Below are 24,305 nucleotides of genomic sequence, written 5' to 3'. Positions count from 1 at the left end.
TGGGTCCTGTTTCCTTCTTTTGCAAATGGAAATCCAGTTATGCCAGCACCATTTGTTAAAAAGACTATCTTTTCCCCAATTAACTGACACTGGGCCTTTGTCAAATATCAGCTGCTCATATGTGGATGGATTTATATCTGGATTCTCAATTCTGTTCCATTGGTCTATGTGCCTGTTGTTGTACCAGTACCAGGCTGTTTTGACTACTGTAGCTGTATAATAGGTTCTAAAATCAGGTAGAGTGAGGCCTCCCACTTTCTTCTTCTTTTTCAGTAATGCTTTACTTATCCGGGGCTTCTTTCCCTTCCATACGAAGTTGGTGATTTGTTTCTCCCTCACCTTAAAAAACGTCATTGGAATTTGGATTGGAAGTGCATTGTATGTACAGATGGCTTTTGGTAGAATAGACGTTTTTCCTATGTTAAGTCTTCCTATCCATGAGCAAGGTATGTTTTTCCACTTAAGTAGGTCCCTTTTAGTTTCTTGTAGTAGTACTTTGTAGTTTTCTTTGTATAGGTCTTTCACATCTTTGATAAGATTTATTCCTAAGTATTTTATCTTCTTGGGGGCTACTGTGAATGGTATTGATTTGGTGATTTCCTCTTCGATGTTGTTTTCGTTGATGTAGAGGAATCCCAGTGAGTTTTGTATGTTTATCTTATAACCTGAGACTCTGCCAAACTCTTCTATTAGTTTCAGTAGTTTTCTGGAGGATTCCTTAGGGTTTTCTGTGTACAAGATCATGTCATCTGCAAATAGAGATAATTTTACTTCTTCCTTGCCAATCCGGATGCCCTTTATTTCTTTGTCTAGCCTAATTGCTCTGGCTAGGACCTCTAGCACAATGTTGAATAAGAGCGGTGATAAAGGGCATCCTTGTCTGGTTCCTGTTCTCAAGGGAAATGCTTTCAGGCTCTCTCCATTTAGGGTGATGTTGGCTGTTGGCTTTGTATAGATGCCCTTTATTATGTTGAGGAATTTTCCTTCAATTCCTATTTTGCTGAGAGTTTTTATCATGAATGGGTGTTGGACTTTGTCAAGTGCCTTTTCTGCATCAATTAATAAGATCATGTGGTTTTTGTCTTTTGTTTTATTTATATGGTGGATTACATTAATGGTTTTTCTAATATTAAACCAGGCTTGCATACCTGGTATAAATCCCACTTGGTTGTGGTGGATTATTTTTTTGATATGTTGTTGAATTCTATTGGCTAGAATTTTGTTGAGGATTTTTGCATCTATGTTCATGAGGGATATAGGTCTGTAATTTTCTTTTTTTGTGATGTCTTTACCTGGTTTTTGTATCAGGGATATGGTGGCTTCATAGAATGAGTTAGGTAGTATTCCGTCATTTTCTATGCTTTGAAATACCTTTAATAGTAGTGGTGTTAACTCTTCTCTGAACGTTTGGTAGAACTCTGCAGTGAAGCTGTCTGGGCCAGGGCTTTTTTTGTTGGGAGTTTTTGAGTACCTTTTCAATCTCTTTTTTTGTTATGAGTCTATTTAGTTGTTCTACTTCTGATTGTGTTAGTTTAGGTACGTAGTGTTTTTCTAGGAATTCATCCATTTCTTCTAGGTTTGCAAATTTGTTAGAGTACAGTTTTTTGTAATAACCTGATATGATTCTTTTAATTTCAGTTGGGTCTGTTGTGATATGGCCCATCTCGTGTCTTATTCGGGTTATTTGTTTCCTTTCCTGTATTTCTTTAGTCAGTCCGGCCAATGGTTCATCAATTTTGTTAATTTTTTCAAAGAACCAGCTTTTGGCTTTGTTAATTCTTTCAATTGTTTTTCTGTTCTCTAATTCATTAAGTTCAGCTCTAATTTTTATTATTTGTTTCCTTCTGGTGCCTGTTGGATTCTTTTGTTGCTCGCTTTTTATTTGTTCAAGTTGTAGGGACAGTTCTCTGATTTTGGCTCTTTCTTCTTTATGTATGTGTGCATTTATCAATATAAATTGACCTCTGAGCACTGCTTTTGCTGTGTCCCAGAGGTTTTGATAGGAAGTGTTTTCATTCTCGTTGCAGTCTGTGAATTTCTTTATTGCCTCCTTAATGTCTTCTATAACCCAGTCTTTTTTGAGCAGGGTATTGTTCAGTTTCCAAGTATTTGATTTCTTTTCCCTGATTTTTCTGTTATTGATTTCCACTTTTATGGCCTTGAGGTCTGAGAAGATGCTTTGTAATATTTCAATGTTTTGGATTCTGCAAAGGTTTGTTTTATGACCTAATATGTGGTCGATTCTAGAGAATGTTCCATGTGCGCTAGAAAAAAAAGTATACTTTGCAGCTGTTGGGTGGACTGTTCTGTATAAGTCTATGAGGTCAAGTTGGTTGATTGTAGCAATTAGGTCTTCTGTGTCTCTGTTGAGCTTCTTACTGGAAGTCCTATACTTCTCTGAAAGTGGTGTATTGAAGTCTCCTACTACAATTGTGGAGGTGTCTATCTCACTTTTCAGTTCTTTTAAAGTTTGTTTTATGTATCTTACAGCCCTGTCATTGGGTGCATAAATATTTAATATGGTTATATCTTTCTGGTCTATTGTCTCTTTAATCATTATGTAGTGTCCTTCTTTATCCTTTGTAGTGGATTTAACTTTAAAGTCTATTTTGTCAGAAATTAATATTGCTACTCCTGCTCTTTTTTGATTGTTGTTTGCTTGATGTATTTTTTTCCATCCTTTGAGTTTTAGTTTGTTTGTGTCTCTAAGTCTAAGGTGTGTCTCTTGTAGGCAGCATGTAGACGGATCGTGTTTCTTTATCCAGTGTGAGACTCTCTGTCTCTTTATTGGTGCATTTAGTCCATTTACATTCAGCACAATTATAGATAAGTATGTGTTTAGTGCTGTCATTTTTATACCTTTTTGTGTGTGTTGTTGGCAATTTCATTTTTCCACTTACTTTTTTGTGCTGAGACGTTTTTCTTTGTAAATTTTGTGTTCCTCATTTTCCTAGTAGTTGAATTTGTGTTTGCTGAGTCGTTATGTTTTTCTTGGTTTTTATTTTGAGTTATGGAGTTGTTATACCTCTTTGTGGTTACCTTAATATTTACTCCTATTTTTCTAAGTAAAAACCTAACTTGTATTGTCCTTGTTTCCCTCTCCATATGGCAGTTCTATGCCTCCTGTATTTAGTCCCTCTTTTTGATTATTGTGATCTTTTACATATTGACATCAATGATGCCCTGTTTTGAGCATTTTTTTCTTTTTAAAATTAATCTTAATTCATTTTTGTGATTTCTCTATTTTGAGTTGATATCAGGATGTTCTGTTCTGTGCCCTTGTGTTGTGCTGGTAACTGATATTATTGATTTTCTGACCAAACAATTTCCTTTAGTATTTCTTGTAGCTTTGGTTTGGTTTTTGCAAATTCTCTAAGCTTGTGTTTATCTGTAAATGTTTTAATTTCACCTTCATATTTCAGAGAGTTTTGCTGGATATGTAATCCTTGGCTGGCAGTTTTTCTCCTTCAGTGCTCTGTATATGTCATCCCATTGCCTTCTTGACTGCATGGTTTCTGCTGAGTAGTCTGAACTTATTGATTCTCCTTTGTAGGAGACCTGTCTTTTATCCCTGGCTGCTTTTAAAATTTCCCTTTATCTTTGGTTTTGGCAAGTTTGATGATAATATGTCTTGGTGATTTTCTTTTTGGATCACTCTTATATGGGGTTCGATGAGCATCTTGGATAGATACCCTTTCGTCTTTCATGATGTCGGGGAAGTTTGCTGCCAACCGATCTTCAACTATTCTCTCTGTATTTTCTGTTATCTCTCCCTGTTCTGGAACTCCAATCACATGCAAGTTATTCTTCTTGATAGAGTCCCACATGATTCTTAGGGTTTCTTCATTTTTTTAAATTCTTTTATCTGATTTTTTTTCAGCTATATTTTTGTCAATTCCCTTATCCTCCAGGTCCCCCACTGTGCATTCCAGTTGCTCGAGTCTGCTCCTCTGACTTCCTTTTGAGTTGTCTAATTCTGTAATTTTACTGTTAATCTTTTGGAGTTCCGAATGCTGTCTCTCTATGGATTCTTGCAGCTTATTAATTTTTCCACTATGTTCTTGAATAATCTTTTTGATTTCTTCAACTGCTTTATCAGTGTGTTCCTTAGCTTTTTCTGTAGATTGCCTTATTTCATTTCTGAGGTCATCCCTGATGTCTTGAAGCATTCTGTGAATTAGTTTTTTATATTTCGCATCTGGCAATTCTAGGATTGTGTCTTCATTTGGAAAATATTTTGATTCTTTAATTTGGGGAGTTGTAGAAGCAATCATGGTCTGCTTCTTTATGTGGTTTGATATTGACTGCTGTCTCTGAGCCATCTGTAAGATATTGTAGTGCTTTATTTTATATTTGCTCACTGAGTCTTCTCTTGTTTTCTTTCAATATACGTAGATGGGCTACTAGATTGCACTGTCTTGATTGTTGTAGCCTTTGAATCACTTATGTCCTATTACCAGCTGGTTAGAGCTGTTACCAGATATATAAGCCTAAGAGTCCATTCACTATTCTTGAGTAGAATCTGATTTTGGGTCACCAAGTGTGTGGTGCAGGCTGTCACCTATCCACCTAGAGGAGCAGCGGTGATAATTGTGTGCACCGGATTCTAGTAGCAGCAGGGGGTCACACTCCAGGGGGGGCAGGGTGCTGACAGGCTTCCCCCAAGTGCCAGTGAGGTCGTGTGTCTCTATTTCTAAAGCACTTTGTTGGGTGGGCACTGCAGCTGTACCTTAGGCCCCCAAAGCAAGTACCTCTACAGATTGGAAGGTGTCACCATCTTCAGACCACTAGGACAGGAGGCTAGGTGGTCTGGGGGGAGCTTCAGCCCTCAGTTCCCCATTGTGGGTCAGTGAGGGTTCTGTTTAATATGCAGAGATATCAGACCTGGGAAACTTGTCTTTCCAGTAATCCGCTAAAACAATTACAGTCAGATCCCTATCAGAATTGCCTTTGCCTTAGAATAGCCACCTTGTTCCCTGTAGGGATGAAAGCCCAAGACTGTGGATCTCATATGCTTGGCCGGAGCTGGTTCTATATTTTTATTCCAATTTCAGGAAGTCAGGGAAGGATTTTTGGTCCCTGTGTGTTTTGTAGCTGCTTCTCTCAGGCCAGGAGAATGGGTTAGGAAAAGACAAAAAAAAAAAAAAAAACCCACAGAACACTTCACTCTCTGGCTCAGGAAATTCCAATGTTAATGAAGCCGCCTGGGAAGGGGAGGGGAGGGATCAGAAAGACAGGAGATAGGAGAGAGTAGCACCCCGGAATATAGACAAAGTTACTTATCTTGCTTGGTGAGGACTGTTTTATCTGAGATTCCGAGGGGTAGGTAGCCTGTGTGTAGTTGGCTGGGTCGAGATTGCACCCGAGGGCCAGGCCCACGTCCTGCGCATGTGCTGTCTCAGAAGCTGTGGTAAGTTCCTCAGCTCCCAGTCCAAAGCCCAGCACCAAGGTTCCCCGGCTGGGACGCCATACTCCAGGCTCCAAAACCAGTCGCTGCCTCCCGGTGACTTCTCCTCCTGTCAGCCGTGTCGCTGCGCTGCCTGCGTGCACTGGCTGGGCTTCCCCCGATTTCACTTCTGGGGGCTAGGGCTGTGTCCCCTGTTTGCGCCATCTCAGGATGCTGTGCTCAGCTCCCCTGCGCCCAGTCCAAAGCCCGGTGCCAAGGTTTTGTAACTGGGATGCTGGCTCCAGGCTCCGAAAACAGTCACTGCTTCCCCGTTGCTGCTCGTTCTCAGTCTGTCACTCAGGTCAACTCTTTAGATGTTTGATGTGTTTGATGGTCGGGGTTCGTAGATTGTCATGTACGTGATCGATTCACCTGTTTTTCCAAGTCTTTATTGCAAGAGGGATCCGAGGTAGCTTCTACCTAGTCAGCCGTCTTGGTCCCCTGTATTACATTTTTTGAACTCAGTGTGAAAAAGGATGTGGGCTCTTAAAAGTTTCTTTTTTCTTTGACCCCAATTGTATAGTCCAGAATGGAGAAAGTGATGGATGGAACAAAGTTAGACTGGGCCACAGCAGAAGCTCTTGCCTTGGGCTCATTACTTGTTCAAGGTAAGAAGTTTCTGTTTAGCTGCTTAGCTGGTAGGGAATGCTTCATATGACATTTGTTATGTGTGAGCTCTGTGGTTTTTGTGTTGTAACTACCTTTTGTTGCTTTCAGTGACTAAAGAGGTTCTAAAATGTGTTAACTTTTCTTTCCTGACAATTTTACTTAATCATAGTATAAGTCAAGTTGACAATCTTCATCAGAGAATAGACTATAGATCAGCTATACCTGGGAAACAAAGGGCTCGTGTTGGACATATTGGAAAGATAATTTTCTCTAAAAATTGTAGGGCAAGTGATAACTCTCCATCCTTATATAACCTCACTTTGACCACAGTCTTCTGAATATAGGACAGGTATATCTTTTTTTTTTTTTTTTATTTATATCTTAGTAGGGATAATCTATTATCCTAAAGAAAGTCCTCAGGATGAACTGATCTATAAGAATTCAGGATCACTATACCTTATTTTAAGAGCTCAGCTTGCTAACCAAAAAGTCAACAGTTTGAATCCACCAACCACTCTTTGGAAACCCCATGGGGCAGTTTTATTCTGTCCTATAGGGAAGCCCTGGTGGTGTAGTGGTTAAGTGCTACGGCTGCTAATCAAAAGTTTGGCAGTTCAAATCCACCAGGCACTCCGTGGAAACTCTATGGGGCAGTTCTACCCTGTCCTATAGGGTTGCTATGAGTCTCAAGCAACACAAAAACGACAGGTTTGGCTTTTTTTTTATAGAGTTGCTATGAACCGGAAGGGACTCAACAGCAACAGTTTTAGTTTTTTGGTTTGTATATCTTATTATTACTTAGATTATTCATGGCAATCTGGATTTTTTTTTACTCTTCCTTCCATAAGGTTTTAATGTCCGCCTGAGTGGCCAGGATGTTGGCCGTGGAACTTTTAGTCAAAGGCATGCAATGATTGTTTGCCAGAAGACCGATGACACCTATATCCCTCTGAACCATATGGATCCTAATCAGAACGGGTTTCTAGAGGTAGGTTATTTCAATATCTATTGTAAAATTTAGGTCATAAATTTGGAATAGAAGTAACATACTAGGCAATAGGCTAGAGCTGTTTTACTCTGGCTTTATCTGTAATTACACAAATTTCAAAGGGGTGTGTGTTTTGTCAATCCAAAATTGACATTATAATCTGCATATTGCTGTAATTCATTAAAGCAAGTCAAAGATGTGGATAATAAACATTTCTTTCTTTTTTTGATGAAGGTTTACAGAACAAGTTAGTTTCTCATTAAACAATTAATACATACATCGTTTGGTGACATTGGTTGCCAACCCCGCAATGTGTCAACACTCTCCCCTTCTCTACTTTTGGTTCCCCATTACCAGCTTTCCTGTCCCCTTCTGTCTTCTTGTCCTTGCCCCTGGGCTGGTGTGCTCATTTAATCTCGTATACATGGTTGAGCTACATGTATTATTATTTGTTTTATGGGCCTGTCTAATCTTTGGCTGAAGGGTGAACCTCAGGAATGACTCCTGGGGGCCCTACTCTCAAGGTTTCTCCAGTCTCTGTCAGGCCAAGTAAGTCTGGTCTTTTTTATTTCAATTTTTTGCGAGTTCAAATTTTTTCTACATTCTTCTCCAGCTTTATCTGGGGCCCTCTACTGTGGTCCCTGTCAGAGCAGTCAGTTGTGGTAGCTAGGCACCATCTAGTTGCGCTGGACTCAATCTGAAAGAGGCTGTGGTAGTTGTGGTCTTTTAGTCCTTTGGGTTAATCTTTCCCTTGTATCTTTGGTTTTCTTCATTCTCCCATGTTCCAGACAGGGTGGGACCAGTGGAGTATCTTGGATGGCCACTCACAAGCTTTTAAAGACCCCAGACACTACTCATCAAAGTAAGATATAGAATATTTTCTTTATAAACCATGCTATGCCAATTGAGCTGGATGTCCCCCAAGACCATGGTTCCCAGCCCTCAGTCCAGTAATTTGGTCCCTCAGGGAGTCTGGATGTATCTATGAAGCTTGTATAACTTTGCCTTGGTCAAGTTGTGAAGACTTCCCCAGTATTGTGTACTGTCTTACCCTTCAAAGTTACCACTTATTTATTGTCTAGTTAGTGCTTTCCCCTCCCCACCCCTTCCCTCCCTTGTAACTGTCAAAGATTGCTTCTTTCTGTGTATAAACCTTTTCATGAGTTTTTTATAATAGTGGTCTCATACAGTATTTATCCTTTTGTGACTGACTTATTTTACTCAGCATAATGTCCTCCAGATGCATCCATGTTATGAGATGCTTCACAGATTCATCGTTGTTCTTTAGCGTTGCATAATACTCCATTGTGTGTATGTACCATGGTTTGTTTATCCATTTGTCTGTTGATGGGCACTTCAGTTTTTTCCATTTTTGAGCTATTGTGAGTAATGCTGCAGTGAACATTGATGTGCATATGTCTATTCATATGACAGCTCTTATTTCTCTAGGATGTATTGCTAGGAATGGGATTTCTGGATCAAATGATATTTCTATTTCTAGCTTTTTAAGGAAGCACCATATTGTTTTCTAAAATGGTTGTACCATTTTGCATTCTCACGAACAGTGCAAAAGAGTTCTAATCTCCCCACAACTTCTCCGTTTGTTATTTTCTGTTTTTTTTTTTTTTTTTAATTCATGCCAGAAATATCAGGGTGAGATGATATCTCATTGTAGTTTTAATTTGCATTACCCTAATAGTGATAGCGAGGATTTCCTCATGTGTCTATTAGCCCCCTGAATGTCTTCTTTGGTGAAGTGTCTGTTTATGCCCTTTGCCCACTTTTGAATTAGATTATTTGTCTTTCGTAAACTAACATTTCTTGCCTCCTAAAAAAAATGAAACACTTCCTCAAGGCTACCTTATTCCCTTGGGTTTAGTCAGCTTGGTGAGCATGTATTACCACGTATTCTTGTGTTCCAGTTGCTGTGCTATACTCTTTAGAGCCTTAAGGGCAGGGACTGAGTCTTTTTGTTTTTTGTTCCCCCAGTAGCTAGCACAGCACCTGACACAAAATGTTTATTAAAATAAATCTTCTTTAGGATAAGATTAATGGCATGTGTCTTCTTTCCTTCTCTAGCATTGGCTTGAAAGTATAATCTTGAGTTCACTGATACTCAGTATTTACAAAAAATTCCCTTGGCAAAAACAATACTTTAGAGAGATTACATAAAAGACATGAGGCTCATCTTTTCTGTAACATAGTCTAAAATCCATCGCTGTATCAAGTTGGACTGATGATCTAGGTATTGAAAGGTTTACTATTCCTCCCACCTCAAATGTCTCTTATTGGGTTGTGATTTGATATATAGTACCAATTTGTTTTGAATATTGCTATTTAAAAAGCCTTAATTAGACTGCTTGCATCTGTTATGCGAATGCTGTTAAAGATAGCAGTTTTTGTCTAATGCCACTTCTTTTATATGAAGGCCCTGGGAGAAACTCCTTCTTAATCTTGGTATTGAGAATAGTTGTCATTCCCTTGGGAGCTGGTTTGCCTTTATTGTATATTGTTGTTGTGTTTTTGTTAGGTGCTATCAAGTGGGTTCCAACTCATAGCGACTCTATGTACAACAGAACGAAACTCTGCCTGGTCCTGCACCATCCTCGTGGTTGTTGTTATGCTTGAGCCCATTGTTGCAGCCACTGTGTCAATCTATCTTTTTGAGGGTCTTCCTCTTTTTCACTGACCCTCTACTTTACCAACATCTTTCTGTTACTCACTGTTTTAATGAAGATCCACCAGGCATCAGTGATGATATCCCTCGTTCTACATCCTCTTCTGAATTCAGCTTGAACTTCTTTGTCTATACAGTGCTGCAATTGCTTTTGAATGATCTTCAGCAAAATTTTACTTGTGTGTGATATTAATGATATTGTTCAATGGTTTCCGCGTTTCGTTGGATCACCTTTCTTGGGAATAGGCAAAAATATGGATCTCTTTCAGTTGGTTGGCCAGGTAGGTGTCTTCCAAATTTCTTGGCATAGATGAGTGAGCGCTTCAGTGCTGCTTTCGTTTGTTAAAACATCTCAATTGGCATTCCATCGATTTCTGTGTGTAAACCTTTTTATGAGTTTTTATAATAGTGGTCTCATACAATATTTGTCCTTTTGTGATTGACTAATTTCCCTCAGCATAATGTCCTCCAGATGCATCCATGTTATGAGATGCTTCACAGATTCATCGTTGTTCTTTAGCGTTGCATAATACTCCATTGTGTGTATGTACCATGGTTTGTTTATCCATTTGTCTATTGATGGGTACTTCAGTTGTTTCCATATTTGTGCTGTTGTGAGTAATGCTGCAGTGAACATTAGTGTGCATATGTAAACATCAACAGTGTCTTCAGTGCAGCTTGGACTTCTCTTCCTTTAGTGCCATCAGTTCTAGATCAGATGCTGCCTCCTGAAATGATTAAACATTGACTGGTTCTTTTTGGTACAGTGACTCTTTGTATTCTTTCTATCTTCTTTTGATGCTTTCTGCATCATTCAGTATTTTGCCCATAGAATCTTTCAGTATTGCAACTCAAGGCTTGAATTTTTTCTTCAGTTCTCTCAGCTTGAGAAATGCTGAGTGTGTTCTTCCCTTTTGGTTTTCTAACTCCAGGTCTTTGCAAATGTCATTATAATACTTTACTTTGTCTTCTCAAGCTGCCCTTGGAGATCTTCTGTTCACTTCTTTTACTTCATCATTTCTTCCATTTGTTTTAGCTACTCAACGTTCAAGAGCAAGTTTCAGAGTCTCTTCTGACATCCATTTTGGTCTTTTCTTTCTTTCCTGTCTTTATAATAATCTTCTGCTTTCTTCCCATATGATGTCCTTGATGTCATTCCACAGCTTGTCTGGCCTTCAGTCATTAGTGCTCAATAGGTCAAATCTATTCTTGGGATGGTCTCTAAATTCAGGTGGGATATACTTAAGGCTGTACTTTGGCTTTCATGGACTTGTTCTAATTTTCTTCAGCTTCAACTTGAACTTGAATATGAGCAATTGATGGTCTGTTCCATAGCAGGCCCTTGGCCTTGTTTTGACTGATGCTACTGAGCTTTTCCATTGTCTCTTTCCACAGATGAAGTCAATTTGATTCCTATATATTACATCTGGTGAGGTGTGCATGTTTAGTTGCCATTTATGTTGTTGGAAAAAGGTATTTGCAATGAAGTAGTCATTGGTCTTGCAAAATTCTATCATGGGATCTTCGTATGAATATCGTGAATTCTCTACCTGACCAGCGTTCCCTTTTCAATATTGGCTGCTAGGAACGGTTGGTGGCCATGGTATTATCTCTGGTAATTGAGTAGGTTATCAGATGTGCCTTTTTCCCAACTCTGATCTATGTCTGAACCATTATTTAGCTTCTTTCCCTCCACTTAATTTACACTATCATGTTGTACATTATATATATTTATAAGCCACCTTAAATACTTTTTGAATAAGTAAAAGCATTAATAGAGTCAATAAGATAAGATGTACAAGTGTACATAAATGCACAAGGTGCAATGGATACATAGAAGAAAGAGCAGTTGCATCCGCTTAGCGAAGTCAGAAAATGCTTGGAAGAGGGAGCCACATGAGCTGAGACTTGAAGAACATTAGGAATTGTCACTATGCATTGGAATCGACTCAATGGTAGTGGGTTTCTAGTGTAATAAGTGTAGAGAGAACATTCTGGGTGGACACAGGAGCACATATAAAAGCCTGGAATTGAGAGAGTCTGACATGCTCAGGGAACGACAAATAGCTTCATGTGACTAGAGTTTAAGCTGCTAAGTGGATATTTAGAGGACACAGAGAGGAGACTGGTCTGATAAAAAAAAAAACTGAGAAAGACTTTGGATATTATGGAAAGGAGGAGCCATGCAGAAATTTTGAACAGATGATCAGATTTTTGCGTTAGAAAGACCACTCCTGAGAGTACTTTTGAAGCTGAGATTGAAGAAGGATGAGACATTAGATAGGACAACTGTTAAGGTTTCTCAGTCATCTAGGCAGGAAATCATGGGGACCTGAATTAGAGCAATGGCAGTGTAGATGGAGTATGAGGTCAGATTTGAGAACTATTTAGGAAATGAAGTGATGGGACTTAGTGATAGATGTAGGGGGTAAAGAAGAAGGATGAATCTAGGTTATCTCCTAGCTTTCTGACGTGGGCCACTGTATATAATGATGACATTCACCCAAATAGAGAGTAAAGGAGAAGGGACAGGTTTGGTAAGGAAGATGATCTGTTAGTTTTTGAATTTTTGACTTTGAGGTGGCTGAATGATACAGAGGTTTCTATCAGGCAAGTATACGTACATACACATTATGTATTATATATATGTTTATATATAATACATATATGTGTATTTTATATTATATATATATATGACTAATTAAGGGATCTCATCTTGAGATATAGATTTGGAAGTAATCAGGGTATAGGGATGTTTGAAACCATAGTGTTGGGAGAATCTCCCTGAAAGAGGAGAATGAGAAAAGGGTCAAGGGATGGGGCCCTGGGAAAAATAACATTTAAGGGACTGGCAGCAGAAAAGTGCGTCACAAAAGACCACACAGAGAGGCAGGAGGAGAGCCAGGAGTCAAGGTGTCATTGAACTCAAGGAGGGGTGAGTCAAGTAGGATGAAGAATCAAATGCCCACTGGATTTAGCACCTGGAATGTCAAGGATTGACCTTGTATTGAGCTACTTCATTGGAGTGCTAAGAGCAGAAACAAGATTGAATTTAGTTGAAGGGTAAACAGGAGTTAAAGAAGTAGAGACAAGTAGATTAGATTATTCTCCTAGAAGCTTAACTGAAGAGAAGCAATGGCTGGAGGAGTACTAGTCAGGGGAATATTTCATGTCTTCAAACTTTTGATTGTTTATACACAGAGGGAAGAAAGCCAATGAGGAGAGGTTCAGGAAAGAGGGGTGAGGTGATGGAGCCAGATTCTGGAAGAAGCAGAAAGAAGGCATGGATTAAGAATACAAGTGGATATTTCAACCTTGGATAGAAAGAAAAATAAGAAGGAGGTGAGGATAGGCAGAGATGCAAGTAAAGTGACCAGTTCAAACCCCATTTATAACACACACATAAATCTGAGAAAAACAGCAGTCTTTTTTTTTTTTTAAAAATTAACATATAGATTATAACTGAAGTAGAAATAGAACTCAGAAAAGGTCATTTATATATATACAATCCTACCTATTAATAAATCATCTATTTTCATGATTCTGTGTTGTCTTTGAGTTCTTGTCCATATGTCACAAATTTTTGTAGTTATAAACATAACACAGATATATTTTTCTGAGGTTTTTTAAAAATTTAATAAAAGCTTTTTAGAGATATAATTCTCATACCATAAAATGCAGCCTTTCAATGAGTACAATTCAGTGGTTTTTAGTATTTTCACAGAGTTGTGCGATCATCACCAATATTTAATTTCAGAACGTTTTCATCACCCCAAAAAGACCCCATGTCTATTAACAGTAATGACAATTAGATTCTTTCTTCTCCCCATGGCCTGATAACCATTTATCTACTTTCTGTTTCTATTGATTTGCCTATTTTGGACATTTCATACAATATGTGGCCTTTTGTGACTGGATTCATTCACTTACTATAATGTTTTCAAAGCTCATCCATGGTGCAGCGTGTCAGTGTTTCATTCTTTTTTATTGTCAAATTATACCCATAAAGCCAGATAATATCTGCATTTTTAAATATTAAAAATTTTTTTGAAACGAACAGAAAATTACAAAAAATTTGGATACAGAAGCTTTTCTTCCTCCTGAATCATTTCTGAGTGAGTTGTCAACCTGATGCCCTACAGTGTGTATTTCCTACAAACAAGGATATTCTCCTATACCACCACAGTACCGCCATCAAAATCAGGAAGTTAACATGGATACATTGATACATTACTACCCTCTATTCCTAAAATCTGGTTCAGAATCATGTTACATTTAATTGTCCTGTCTTGTTAGCCTCCACAGACATGTAATTTTGTATCCTACTTTTTTTAACATAACATATCATGATAGTTCTTTTGATTTATTGTGCAAATATGATGTTAGAAGATTGTATTCTACTCAAAGGTACGCCTTTAATTTACAACTTTCTCTCCTTTGTTTTATATTTACATTTTAAAAAAGCTTGTATAACACAGTTTTGCCCTCACCTCCAAAGGTGGGGCATCTGAGAAGTTAATTGTGCTTATCCTTGAAGAAAACCTTTAATACTCATATTCCAACCTCATTTATCTCATCCTCTCTTTGACCCAACTTTTCCAATACGCATCTGTGATAGAGCTCAGTAGACCTTTGTCAAAGGAATGCGGTGATAAATGAAAACCAAGCCCCCCTGCACCCCCCTTCCTCTATGAAAGGTTTGTATAAATGTGATGCTTTACCTCTACTGACACAGGTCAGCTGTCTTCTTGCGTGACAGTGTTTCTGTTCTGTTGCTTCTGCCTAGATCAGCAACAGCCCCCTGTCAGAAGAGGCTGTCCTGGGATTTGAATATGGGATGAGCATTGAAAGTCCGAAGTTACTGCCCCTCTGGGAGGCTCAGTTTGGCGATTTCTTCAATGGTGCCCAGATCATCTTTGACACGTTCATCTCTGGAGGTTGGTATTAGTTTGTGGAGGTGAAACAGATGCTTTGCAACAGCCACACAAGGAGGATTGAATGAAAAGGGTTGTTGCTGCTCATGAGGCTCCTGTGTAGCACTGCACCACCAGAGAGTTGTCCAGTGGGGTGTGGTGACTATCATACAGTTAAATTAACCCCTGGGAAGAGCGTTAAATCTGCCATCAGGAGGACTGGGGGACCAAGTAGCTTCTGTGCAGGGAGCACCTGTCCATTTCATGAGGAATGTGCATGGCTGTAGGAAGCAGTGGATATGCTTGCTAGCTCCCAGGCTGTTTGATTTTGGGTCTGTTCTTGGGGTATATTGAATAACTACAACATGAATAATTTGTAGGTAATGGAGCAAGAGGTTTTGCGCTTGACTCCTAGCTGAAAGACTGGCAGTTTGAACCCACCCAGAGATGCCTCAGAAGACAGACCTGGCAATCTGCTGCCAAAAGGTTACAGCCTTGAAAACCCTATGGGGCAGTTCTACTCTGCACATATGGGGTCGTCATGAGTCAGAACTGACGGCAACTAATAACAACAACAACTGTGACATAGTGAGGATTTTTGGTGAGAGTGGATGAAAATCAGCTTCCCTCGATTCAGGTCCACTCAAGCATCTGCAAGTTATAAAGTTGCATGCCTTTATTATTATTATTTGATCATCATTTACAAAAGCAGCACTTGCTTATTGTAAGGATAAAAAGTATATGAAGTAAAAAGTCAAAACCTCCTCCCAGGCCCTCAATCCCATTTTCTGGGTGTAACCACTGTTCAGTCTTAAGTGTATACTTCAGATCTTTCCTATAGTTGTATTTCTCTATAACTTTGTAGTTGTGAGGAAGAAAACTGCCTTAATTTGACTGGACTTTTGACAGGTGCAAAGAGTATTCTAAAGTGTTTGCTGCCCTCAGTTTGAGGGCAATAGCCTATGTTGTAAGCTGTGCAATGAGGAAAAGTAGGAGCTGCCCATTCTTGGTAAGAGATGTGCCTGAGATGAAATCAATGTGGTGCATGCTGTCATAGAAGCCTGGACTGTCATCTTTGCATTTGTCTGTCACTTGCTTAAGCCCAGTACATGTGTCATCAAAAGCTTTCACCCAATAAAATGGATATTTTTCCCCTAAGTATGGCATGGAAGTCATCAAAAATGAAATGGAAACATATAGACATCGATATATTAGGCATTAGTGAGCTGAAATGGACTGGCATTGGCTATTTTGAATCAGACAATCATATGGTCTACTATGCTGGGAATGACAAATTGAAGAGGAAAGACATCGCATTCATCCTCAAAAAGAACATTTCAAGATCTATCCTAAAGTATAAAGCTATCAGTGATAGGATAATATCCATACACTTACAAGATTACTTAATACGACTATTATTCAAATTTATGCCTCAACCATTAAGGACGAAGATGAAGAAACTGAAGATTTTTACCAATTTCCGCAGTCTGATCAAATGTACAATCAAGATGCATTGATAATTACTGGCAATTGGAATGGGAATGTTGGAAACATAGAAGAATTTGTAGCTGGAAAACATGGCCTTGGTAATAGAAACTATGCCAGAGATTGCATGATAGAATTTTGCAAAACCAATGACTTCTTCATTGCAGATATCTTTTTTCAACAACAAAAATAGCTATTATACATATATGTAGATCAAGAGGCAGTTGTTCAGACAGAACAAGGAGATACTGCATGGTTTGAAGTCAGGAAAGGTGTGCCTCAGGGGAGTATCCTTTCACCATACCTATTCACTCTGTACGCTGAGTAAATAATCCGAGAAGCTGGACCATATGAAAAAGAATGGGGCATCAGGATTGAAGGAAGACTCATTAACCCACGTTATGCAGATGACACAACCTTGCTTGCTGAAAGTGAAGAGGACTTGAAGCACTTACTGGTGGAGATCAAGGACCATAGCCTTCAGTATGGATTACACCTCAACATAAAGAAAACAAAAATCCTCACAACTGGACCAATACGCAGCATCAAGATAAACAGGGAAAAGATTGAAGTTGTCAAGGATTTCGTTTTACTTGGATCCACAATCAACACCCATGGAAGTAGGAGTCAAGAAATCAAAAGATGAATTGCATTGGGCAAATCTGCTGCAAAAGACCTCTTTAAAGTGTTGAAAAGCAAGCTGTCACCTTGAAGACTAAGATGCGCCTGACCCAAGCCATGGTATTTTCAATCGCATCATATGCATGCAAAAGCTAACGATTAATAAGGAAGACCGAAGAACTGAAACGTTTGAATTGTGATGTTGGCAAAGAATACTGAATATACCACAGATTGCCAAAAGGACAAACAAATCTGTCTTAGAAGAAGTACAACCAGAATGCTTCTTAGAAGCAAGGATGGTGAGACTGCATCTTACACACTTTGGATTTGTTGTCAGGAAGGATCAGTCCCTGGAGAAGGACATCATGCTTGGAAAAGTAGAGGGTCAGCATAAAAGAGGAAGAATCTCAACGAGATGGACTGACACAGTGGCTGCAACAATGGGCTCAATCCTTGTTATGCTGTGTTATGTTAGGCAGTGTTTCGTTCTGTGGTGCGTAGGGTCGCTATGAGTTGGAACCGACTCCATGGCCTAACAACAACCTACATGTGGACACAGGAATCAAATCGACTACATTGTGGAAAGAGACAATGGAAAAGCTCAATATCATCTGTCAGAACAAGGCCAGGGGCCAACTGTGAAATAGACCATCAACTGCTCACATGCAAGTTCAAGTTGAAGTTGAAGAAAATTAGGACAAGTCCATGAAAGCCAAAGTACGACAATGAGTATATCCCACTTAAATTTAGAGACCATTTCAAGAAGAGATTTGATGCATTGAACACTAATGACCAAGACCAGACCAGTTGTGAAATGACATCAAGAACATCATACAGGAAGAAAGCAAAAGGGTCATTAAAAAGACAGGAAAGAAAGAAGAGACCAAAATGGATGTCAGAAGAGACTCTGAAACTTGCTCTTGAATGTAAAGTAGCAAAGGGGAGAGGAAGAAATGATGAAGTAAAAGAGCTAAACCAGAGATTTCAAAGGGCGGCTTGAGAAGACAAAGTAAAGTATTATAATGAAATGTGCAAAGACTTGGAGAGATAGAAAACCAAAAGGGAAGAACACGCTCGACATTTCTCAAGCTGAAAGAACTGAAGAAAAAATTCAAGCCTTAAGTTGTAATATTGAAGGATTATACAGGGAATATATTAAGCAACGCAGGTAGCATCAAAAGAAGATGGAATACACGGAGTCACTGTACCAAAAAGAATTGGTCGACATTCAACCATTTCAGAAGGTAGCATATGATCAAGAACCAATGGTGTCGAAAGATGAGGTCCAAGCTGCACTGAACTCATTGTTAAAAAACAAGGCTCCAGGAATTGATGGAATACCAGTTGAAAGGTTTCAACAAATAGATGCAGCACTGGACACACTTAGTAGTCTATGCCAAGAAATTTAGAAGATTGCTACCTAGCCAACCAACTGAAAGAGATCCACATTGGTGCCCATTCCAAAGAAAGGTTATCCAACAGAATGTGGAAATTATCAAACAATATCAGCAGTACATCAACAAGGAACTGCCAGAAATTCAAGCCTGATTCAGAAGAGGACATAGAACATGGGATATCATTGCTGATGTCAAATGCAACCTGGCTGAAAGCAGAGAATACCAGAAATGTGTTTACCTGTGTTTTATTGACCATGCAAAGGCATTCAACGGTGGATCATAACAAATTATGGATAATACTGTGAAGAATGGGAATTCCAAAACACTTAATTGTGCTCACTTGGAACTTGTACACAGACCAAGAGGCAGTCATTCGAACAGAACAAGGAGGTATCATGTGGTTTAAAGTCAGGAAAGATGTGTGTCAGGGTTGTATCCTTTCACCGTACTAATTCAATCCGTATGCTGAGCAAATAATCCGAGAAGCTGGGGTATATGGAGAAAAACACAGCATCAGGATTTGAGGAAAACTCATTAACAATCTGTGATATACAAATGACACAACCTTGCTTGCTGAAAGTGAAGAGGACTTGAAGCACTTACTGATGAAGATCAAAGACCACAGCCTTCAGTATGGATTACACCTCAACATAAAGCAAACAAAAGTCCTCACAGCTGGACCAATAAGCAATATCATGATACATGGAGAAAAGATTGATGTTGCCAAGGATTTCATTTTATTTGGATGCACAATCAATGCCTATGGAATTAGCAGTCAAGAACTCAAACAACACATTTTATTGGGCAAATCTGCTGCAAAAGACCTGTTTAAAGTGTGAAAAAGCAAAGATGTCACTTTAAGGGCTAAGGTGCACCTGGCCCAAGCCATGGTGTTTTCAATCACCTCATGTGCACGTGAAAGCTGGACAATGAATAAAGAAGACTGAAGAAGAATTGATGCCTTTGAATAGTGGTGCTAGCCAAGAATATTGAATATACCAGGAGAACTAACAAATCTGTCTTGGAAGAAGTGCAGCTAGTATTCTCATTAGAAGCAATGATGGCGAGGCTTTGTCTCACATACTTTGGACATATTATCAGGAGGGACCTGTCCCTGGAGAAGGACATCATGCTTGGTAAAGTAGAGGATCGATAAAAAAGAGGAAGGCCCTCAAAGAGGTGAATTGAAACAGTGGCTGCAACAATGAGCGTGAGCATAACGATCATTGTGAGGATGGTGCAGGACTGGGCAGTGTTTTGTTCTGTTGTACACAGGTTCACTATTAGTTGGAACTGACATGATGACACCTGACAACAACAACAAATATGGCATGGCGAATGCTAGAAAGTAAATGTCATGAAGATAGCTTTAGGGGGCCTGGCAGCACACTAATACTTGTTATCACTAGTCAAGTCGTGTCAGGCTGTTTTGTTCCTGCTTTCTAGCGTTCTCAGCCTATATACATTACACGTTTCTAGGAGAGGCCAAGTGGCTCCTACAAAGCGGCATTGTTATTCTCCTTCCACACGGCTATGAAGGGGCTGGCCCAGAGCACTCATCCTGCCGAATAGAGCGTTTCTTGCAGGTATGTTGAATGCCTTCTGGATTCCCAGAAGCTTTTTCCTGCTTCCTAGGTACTTTGAAAGGCACAGAACTTTCTCCTACGAATAACTTATTGTGCACTTTAAAGTGTAAGACATTGTAATATTTGAATAAAACGCGTCCAACGCAATGTCAGTATTTTTCTGGAAAAATAATGCCTTAGGCAAGTTAGTTTTTTATCTAATTAATTATATGGTTTTAGGTATTTTTGTACTTTTTTTTTTTTCCTGTGTTATGTATACGTGATTCAATGGCAGTTGAAGTACCTCAGATCAGTGGCTCCTCTATTTGTCCTTTAGTGAATGACTTATTTCACTCAGCATAATGTCTTTAAGCTCTATCCACATTGTAGCATGCATCAAGACTTCATTTCTCTTTCTGGCTAAGTAGTATACCCCCATGCGTCTGTCATTTTGTCGTACTGTGGGGGCTTGCGTGTTGCTGTGATGCTGGAAGCTATGCTACTGGTATTCAAATACCAGCAGGGTCACCCATGGCAGATAGGTTTCAGCTGAGCTTCCAAACTAAGACAGACTAGGAAGAAGGACCTAGTGACCTACTTCTGAGAAGAATTAGCCAATGAAAACCTTACGAATAGCAGTGGAACATTGTTGAGGAGGATCATGCTTGGTAAAGTAGATGGTAAGTGAAAAAGAGGAAGGCCCTCAATAAGATGGTTTGACACAGTGGCTGCAACAATAATGGGCTCAAGCGTAACAATGATTGTGAGGATGGTGCAGGACTGCGCAGTGTTTCGTTCTGTTGTACATGGGGTCTCTTTGAGTTGGAACTGACTCAAGGACACCTAACAACAACAGTATTCCATTGTATGTGTGTACCACATTTTGTCTGTCTATTCATCCATTGATGGCCATTTAGGTTGTTTCCACCTTCTGGCTATTGTGAATAGGGCTGCAATGAACATCGGTATACAAATATCTGTCTCAGTCTCTGGTTTCAGGTCTTTTGGGTACATACCTAGGAGTGGAATTGTTAACAATTACCAATCTGACACAAAGGGTCCTTGTCTTTTCCCGAGTAAGAATACACGAGAAAGACAAACTTTATCTTCAGCAAGCTTTATTTTGCTTGAGTCCAGCAAAAGGAGTCAGTGGGGATCTAAGCCTCTCCAAAAGACTGACTTGAAATGGGAAGCACGGCTAGGGCTTATATGGGTTCGGTGGAGACAACTGAGTAATGAATATTTAGTGGGCTTCTTTCAAGGGGCAGGTACTTCTCAGAATGGTGGTGCATGTTAATTGGGTTGTGCACACATCTGGAATCCAAGATGGAACCTGCTGATATTCAAGATGGAGTCCTCTTGGCAGCCCCTGACATCACTTATTTTGGGATATAGCATGAGCGCACTGATCTTTGGCACCACATCACCATCTTCACTGATCTTTGGCATGATATCACCATCTTCGGAGGGCTAAGGAAGGTTAAGTGGTGGTCACACTTTGTTTTTCTGTGCGTGGGGGAGCCTGTAAAGGGGGAAGTGACTAGAAAAATGCTAAGAAAGAGATAGTAATTCAAGAGCTATTTCAGCCTTATCTCATGTTGACAGGGTGTGGTTCCTGTTTACCCAACTTTTAGGTGGTAATCTTTTAACAGCTCTTCCCCTCTCTCCCCCAGGAACAACCACATCGTTTTCCGTAACAGCTGTACCAGTATACCATTTCCACCAGCAATTTTCCCACATCATCGCCAACGTTTGTTTTTGTTTTTTTTTAATCTTAGATATCTTAATGGGAGTGAAATCGTATCTTATTTGATTTGCATCTTGCTGATGGCTAATGATATTGTGCATCTTTTCATATGTTGGGTATCCATTTGAATATCCTGTTTGGTGAAATGTCTATTCAAGTCCTTTGCCTATTTTTCGATTGGGCTATTTGTCTTTTTGTTGTTAGTTGTCAAAGTTTTATATATATGTTGGTTATTAGATTCTTATCAGATATGTGGTTTCTGAAGATAATCTCCCAGTTGGTACCTGGTCTTTTTACTTATTTAGCTTGTAAAATCTTTGGATGAACAAGGTTTTAATTTTTATGAGGTCCCATTTCTTTACTTTGTGTTTTACTGTTTGTGCTTTTATTATTATATTAGATAATTTATAGTTAAAAGGCTAGTCCTGACAGTCTTGTTTCTGCATTTTCTTCTAAGAATTTTATAGTTTTAGTTTTCACATTTAGGTCCTGTCTTAGTTATCTAGTGCTGCCATAACAGAAATACCACAAGTGGACGGCTTTAACAAAGAGAAATTTATTTCCTCACAGTCTAGTAGGTTATAAGTTCAAATTCAGGATGTCAGCTCCAGGGGAAGGCTTTCTCTCTCTGTCGGCTCTGGAGGAAAGTCCTTGTCCGCAATCTTCCCATGGTCGAGGAGCTTCTCAGGTGCAGGGACCCCAGGTCCAAAGGATGTGCTCTGCTCCTGGTGCTGCCTTCTTGGTAGTAGGAGGTCCCCAATTCTCTGCTTATTTCCCTTTCCTTTTATCTCTTCAGAGATAAAAGGTGGTGTATACCACACCCCAGGGAAAATCCCTTTAATATTGGATCAGGGATGTGACCTGGTAAGGGTGTTACAATCCCACCCTAATCCTCTTTAACATAAAATTGCAATCACAAAATGGAGGACGACCACAGTTTACTGGGAATCATGGCCTAACCAAGTTAATACATACGTTTTTGGGGGGACATAATTCAGTCTATAAGAGAGGGTGAGAATGGTTGTACAACTTGAAGAATGTAATCAATGTCACTGAATTGTACATGTAGAAATTGTTGAATTGGTGTTATGTTTTGCCGTGCATAGGAGCCCCAGGGGCACAATGGCTAAGTGTTCGGCTGCTAACTGAATGGTCAGCGGTTTGAACCCACCAGCTGCACCATGGAAGGAAAGACCTGGCAATCTGTTCTTGTAAGGATGACAGCCAAGGAAACCCTATGGGGCAGTTCAACTTTGCCCTGTAGGATCGCTATAAGTTGGAATCAACTCGACAGCACACAATAACAACTGCTATGTATGTTCTCATCTTAGGATGGGTTCTCTAGAGAAGCAAAACCAGTAAACCGTATAAATATATATAGATTTATATTAAGGAAACAGCTCACGCAATTGTAGGGGTTGGAACGTCCAAGTCTTTGGATCAGGATAGAGTCCTTTCCCAATTCATGGAGCTGCAGAAGCTGGTGAACCCAAGATGAGCAGGTTGGAGAGCAGGGATCCCACCCACAGGTTGTGAGGGTCGAGGAATCTCTAAGGACAGTAAGCAAGACTGCAAGGTTTCTCCTGAGTCACTTAGCTGCAGGGGCTGGCAAACCCAAGATAGGCAGGTTGGGGAGTAGGAATCTTGCTCTCAGGCTATGAAGATCAGTGAATCCCAAGGGGGACAGGTAAGCTGCTAGCTCAAGTCCCAAGGACCAGAGGTCAGAAAAGAGACAGCTGCTGGATCCAGAACAAGCCAACAACATTTGCAAGGCAAGCAGGAAGGAAGTAGGCAGCAGAAGGTGGAGAGATGAAGGCTGAGGGGGCAGTGAGCCATCACAGGCCCCACCCTTGCTGGTAACACTCAGCAGATTTCATCATGGGGGTGATCACATATTGAATTTCAACAGGGAAGCAATCACAACATCATACAATTGCCAAAACACTGAGAATCATGGCCCAGCCAAGTTGATGCACAATCTTAACCATCACAGGTCCTTAATCCACTTTGAATTTGTTTTGGTATTCAGTGTGAGGCATGGATCCTGTTTCATTTTTCTGCATGGGGAAATACAGTTTTCCCTACACCATTTATTGAAGAGATTCTTCTTTCCCCATCGAATGGATTCAGTGGTCTTGTCAAAAATCAATTGGCCATAGATGTATTTGTTTTTGTTTTGAACTTAGGAAAAATAACAGCATGTTTATGTGATGGTAGGAGTAACCCAGTAAAACCAAAAAAAACCAAACCCACTTCCATCGAGTCGATTCCAACTCATAGCGACCCCATAGGACAGAGTAGAACTGCCCCATAGAGTTTCCAAGGAGCGCCTGATGGATTCGAACTGCTGACCTCTTGATTAGCAGTCGTAGCACTTAACCACTACGCCACCAGGGTTTCCAAGTGACCCAGGAGAGAACAAAAAGTAAAAAGATGATGATGTAGAGTTGAGGGCAGAATAATGGGAATGATTTCCTTTAGTGGGCAAGATAGGATAGGATCTGGTACACAAAGGGATGGGTCAGTTTTAGAGACAAGCATGGTGAGTTTGTCCAGGATAATAATTGGAAGGTGCAGATGATAGTATAGGAGTAGATGTGTTAGGGGCCTGAGGAAATACTCTGAGGTCATCACTTGATTGAGGAGGATGTGATGGGGGCTGGAAAGGTATGAAATAGTCATCTGGGAGAGGAGGCAAATGAATAGACTAGGAAAATAGAGTATAATAGTCTAGCAGCATTAAGGGCCCACTTGAGCTTGGTCAAGATGTTAAAGTGAGATCAGTCAATGTGATTGTTTTCTTCAGCTATTTTCCCTGCAGAGGCACATATGTGGAATATGTGGAAAATTGGGATAA

At 39.7% G+C, this 24,305-nt stretch overlaps 1 protein-coding gene across 2 annotated transcripts in view; it reads left to right on the top strand.

The window, feature by feature from the left end:
- The window catches only part of DHTKD1 (dehydrogenase E1 and transketolase domain containing 1), a 79,810-nt gene that overhangs the window by 43,450 nt on the left and 12,055 nt on the right, over positions 1-24,305 (top strand). For both annotated transcript variants that reach the window (XM_049881974.1, XM_049881973.1), the window contains exons 9-12: positions 5,970-6,054; positions 6,904-7,043; positions 14,507-14,657; positions 19,616-19,722. In XM_049881974.1, the coding sequence (XP_049737931.1) occupies positions 5,970-6,054; positions 6,904-7,043; positions 14,507-14,657; positions 19,616-19,722 (483 nt within the window). The remainder of the gene's footprint in view (positions 1-5,969; positions 6,055-6,903; positions 7,044-14,506; positions 14,658-19,615; positions 19,723-24,305) is intronic.

Source organism: Elephas maximus, chromosome 4 (genome assembly GCF_024166365.1).
Source record: "Elephas maximus indicus isolate mEleMax1 chromosome 4, mEleMax1 primary haplotype, whole genome shotgun sequence".
NCBI lineage: Eukaryota > Metazoa > Chordata > Mammalia > Proboscidea > Elephantidae > Elephas > Elephas maximus.
The sequence above is the reverse complement of the archived record's forward strand: the minus strand, read 5'-3'. Positions and strand labels throughout refer to the sequence as shown.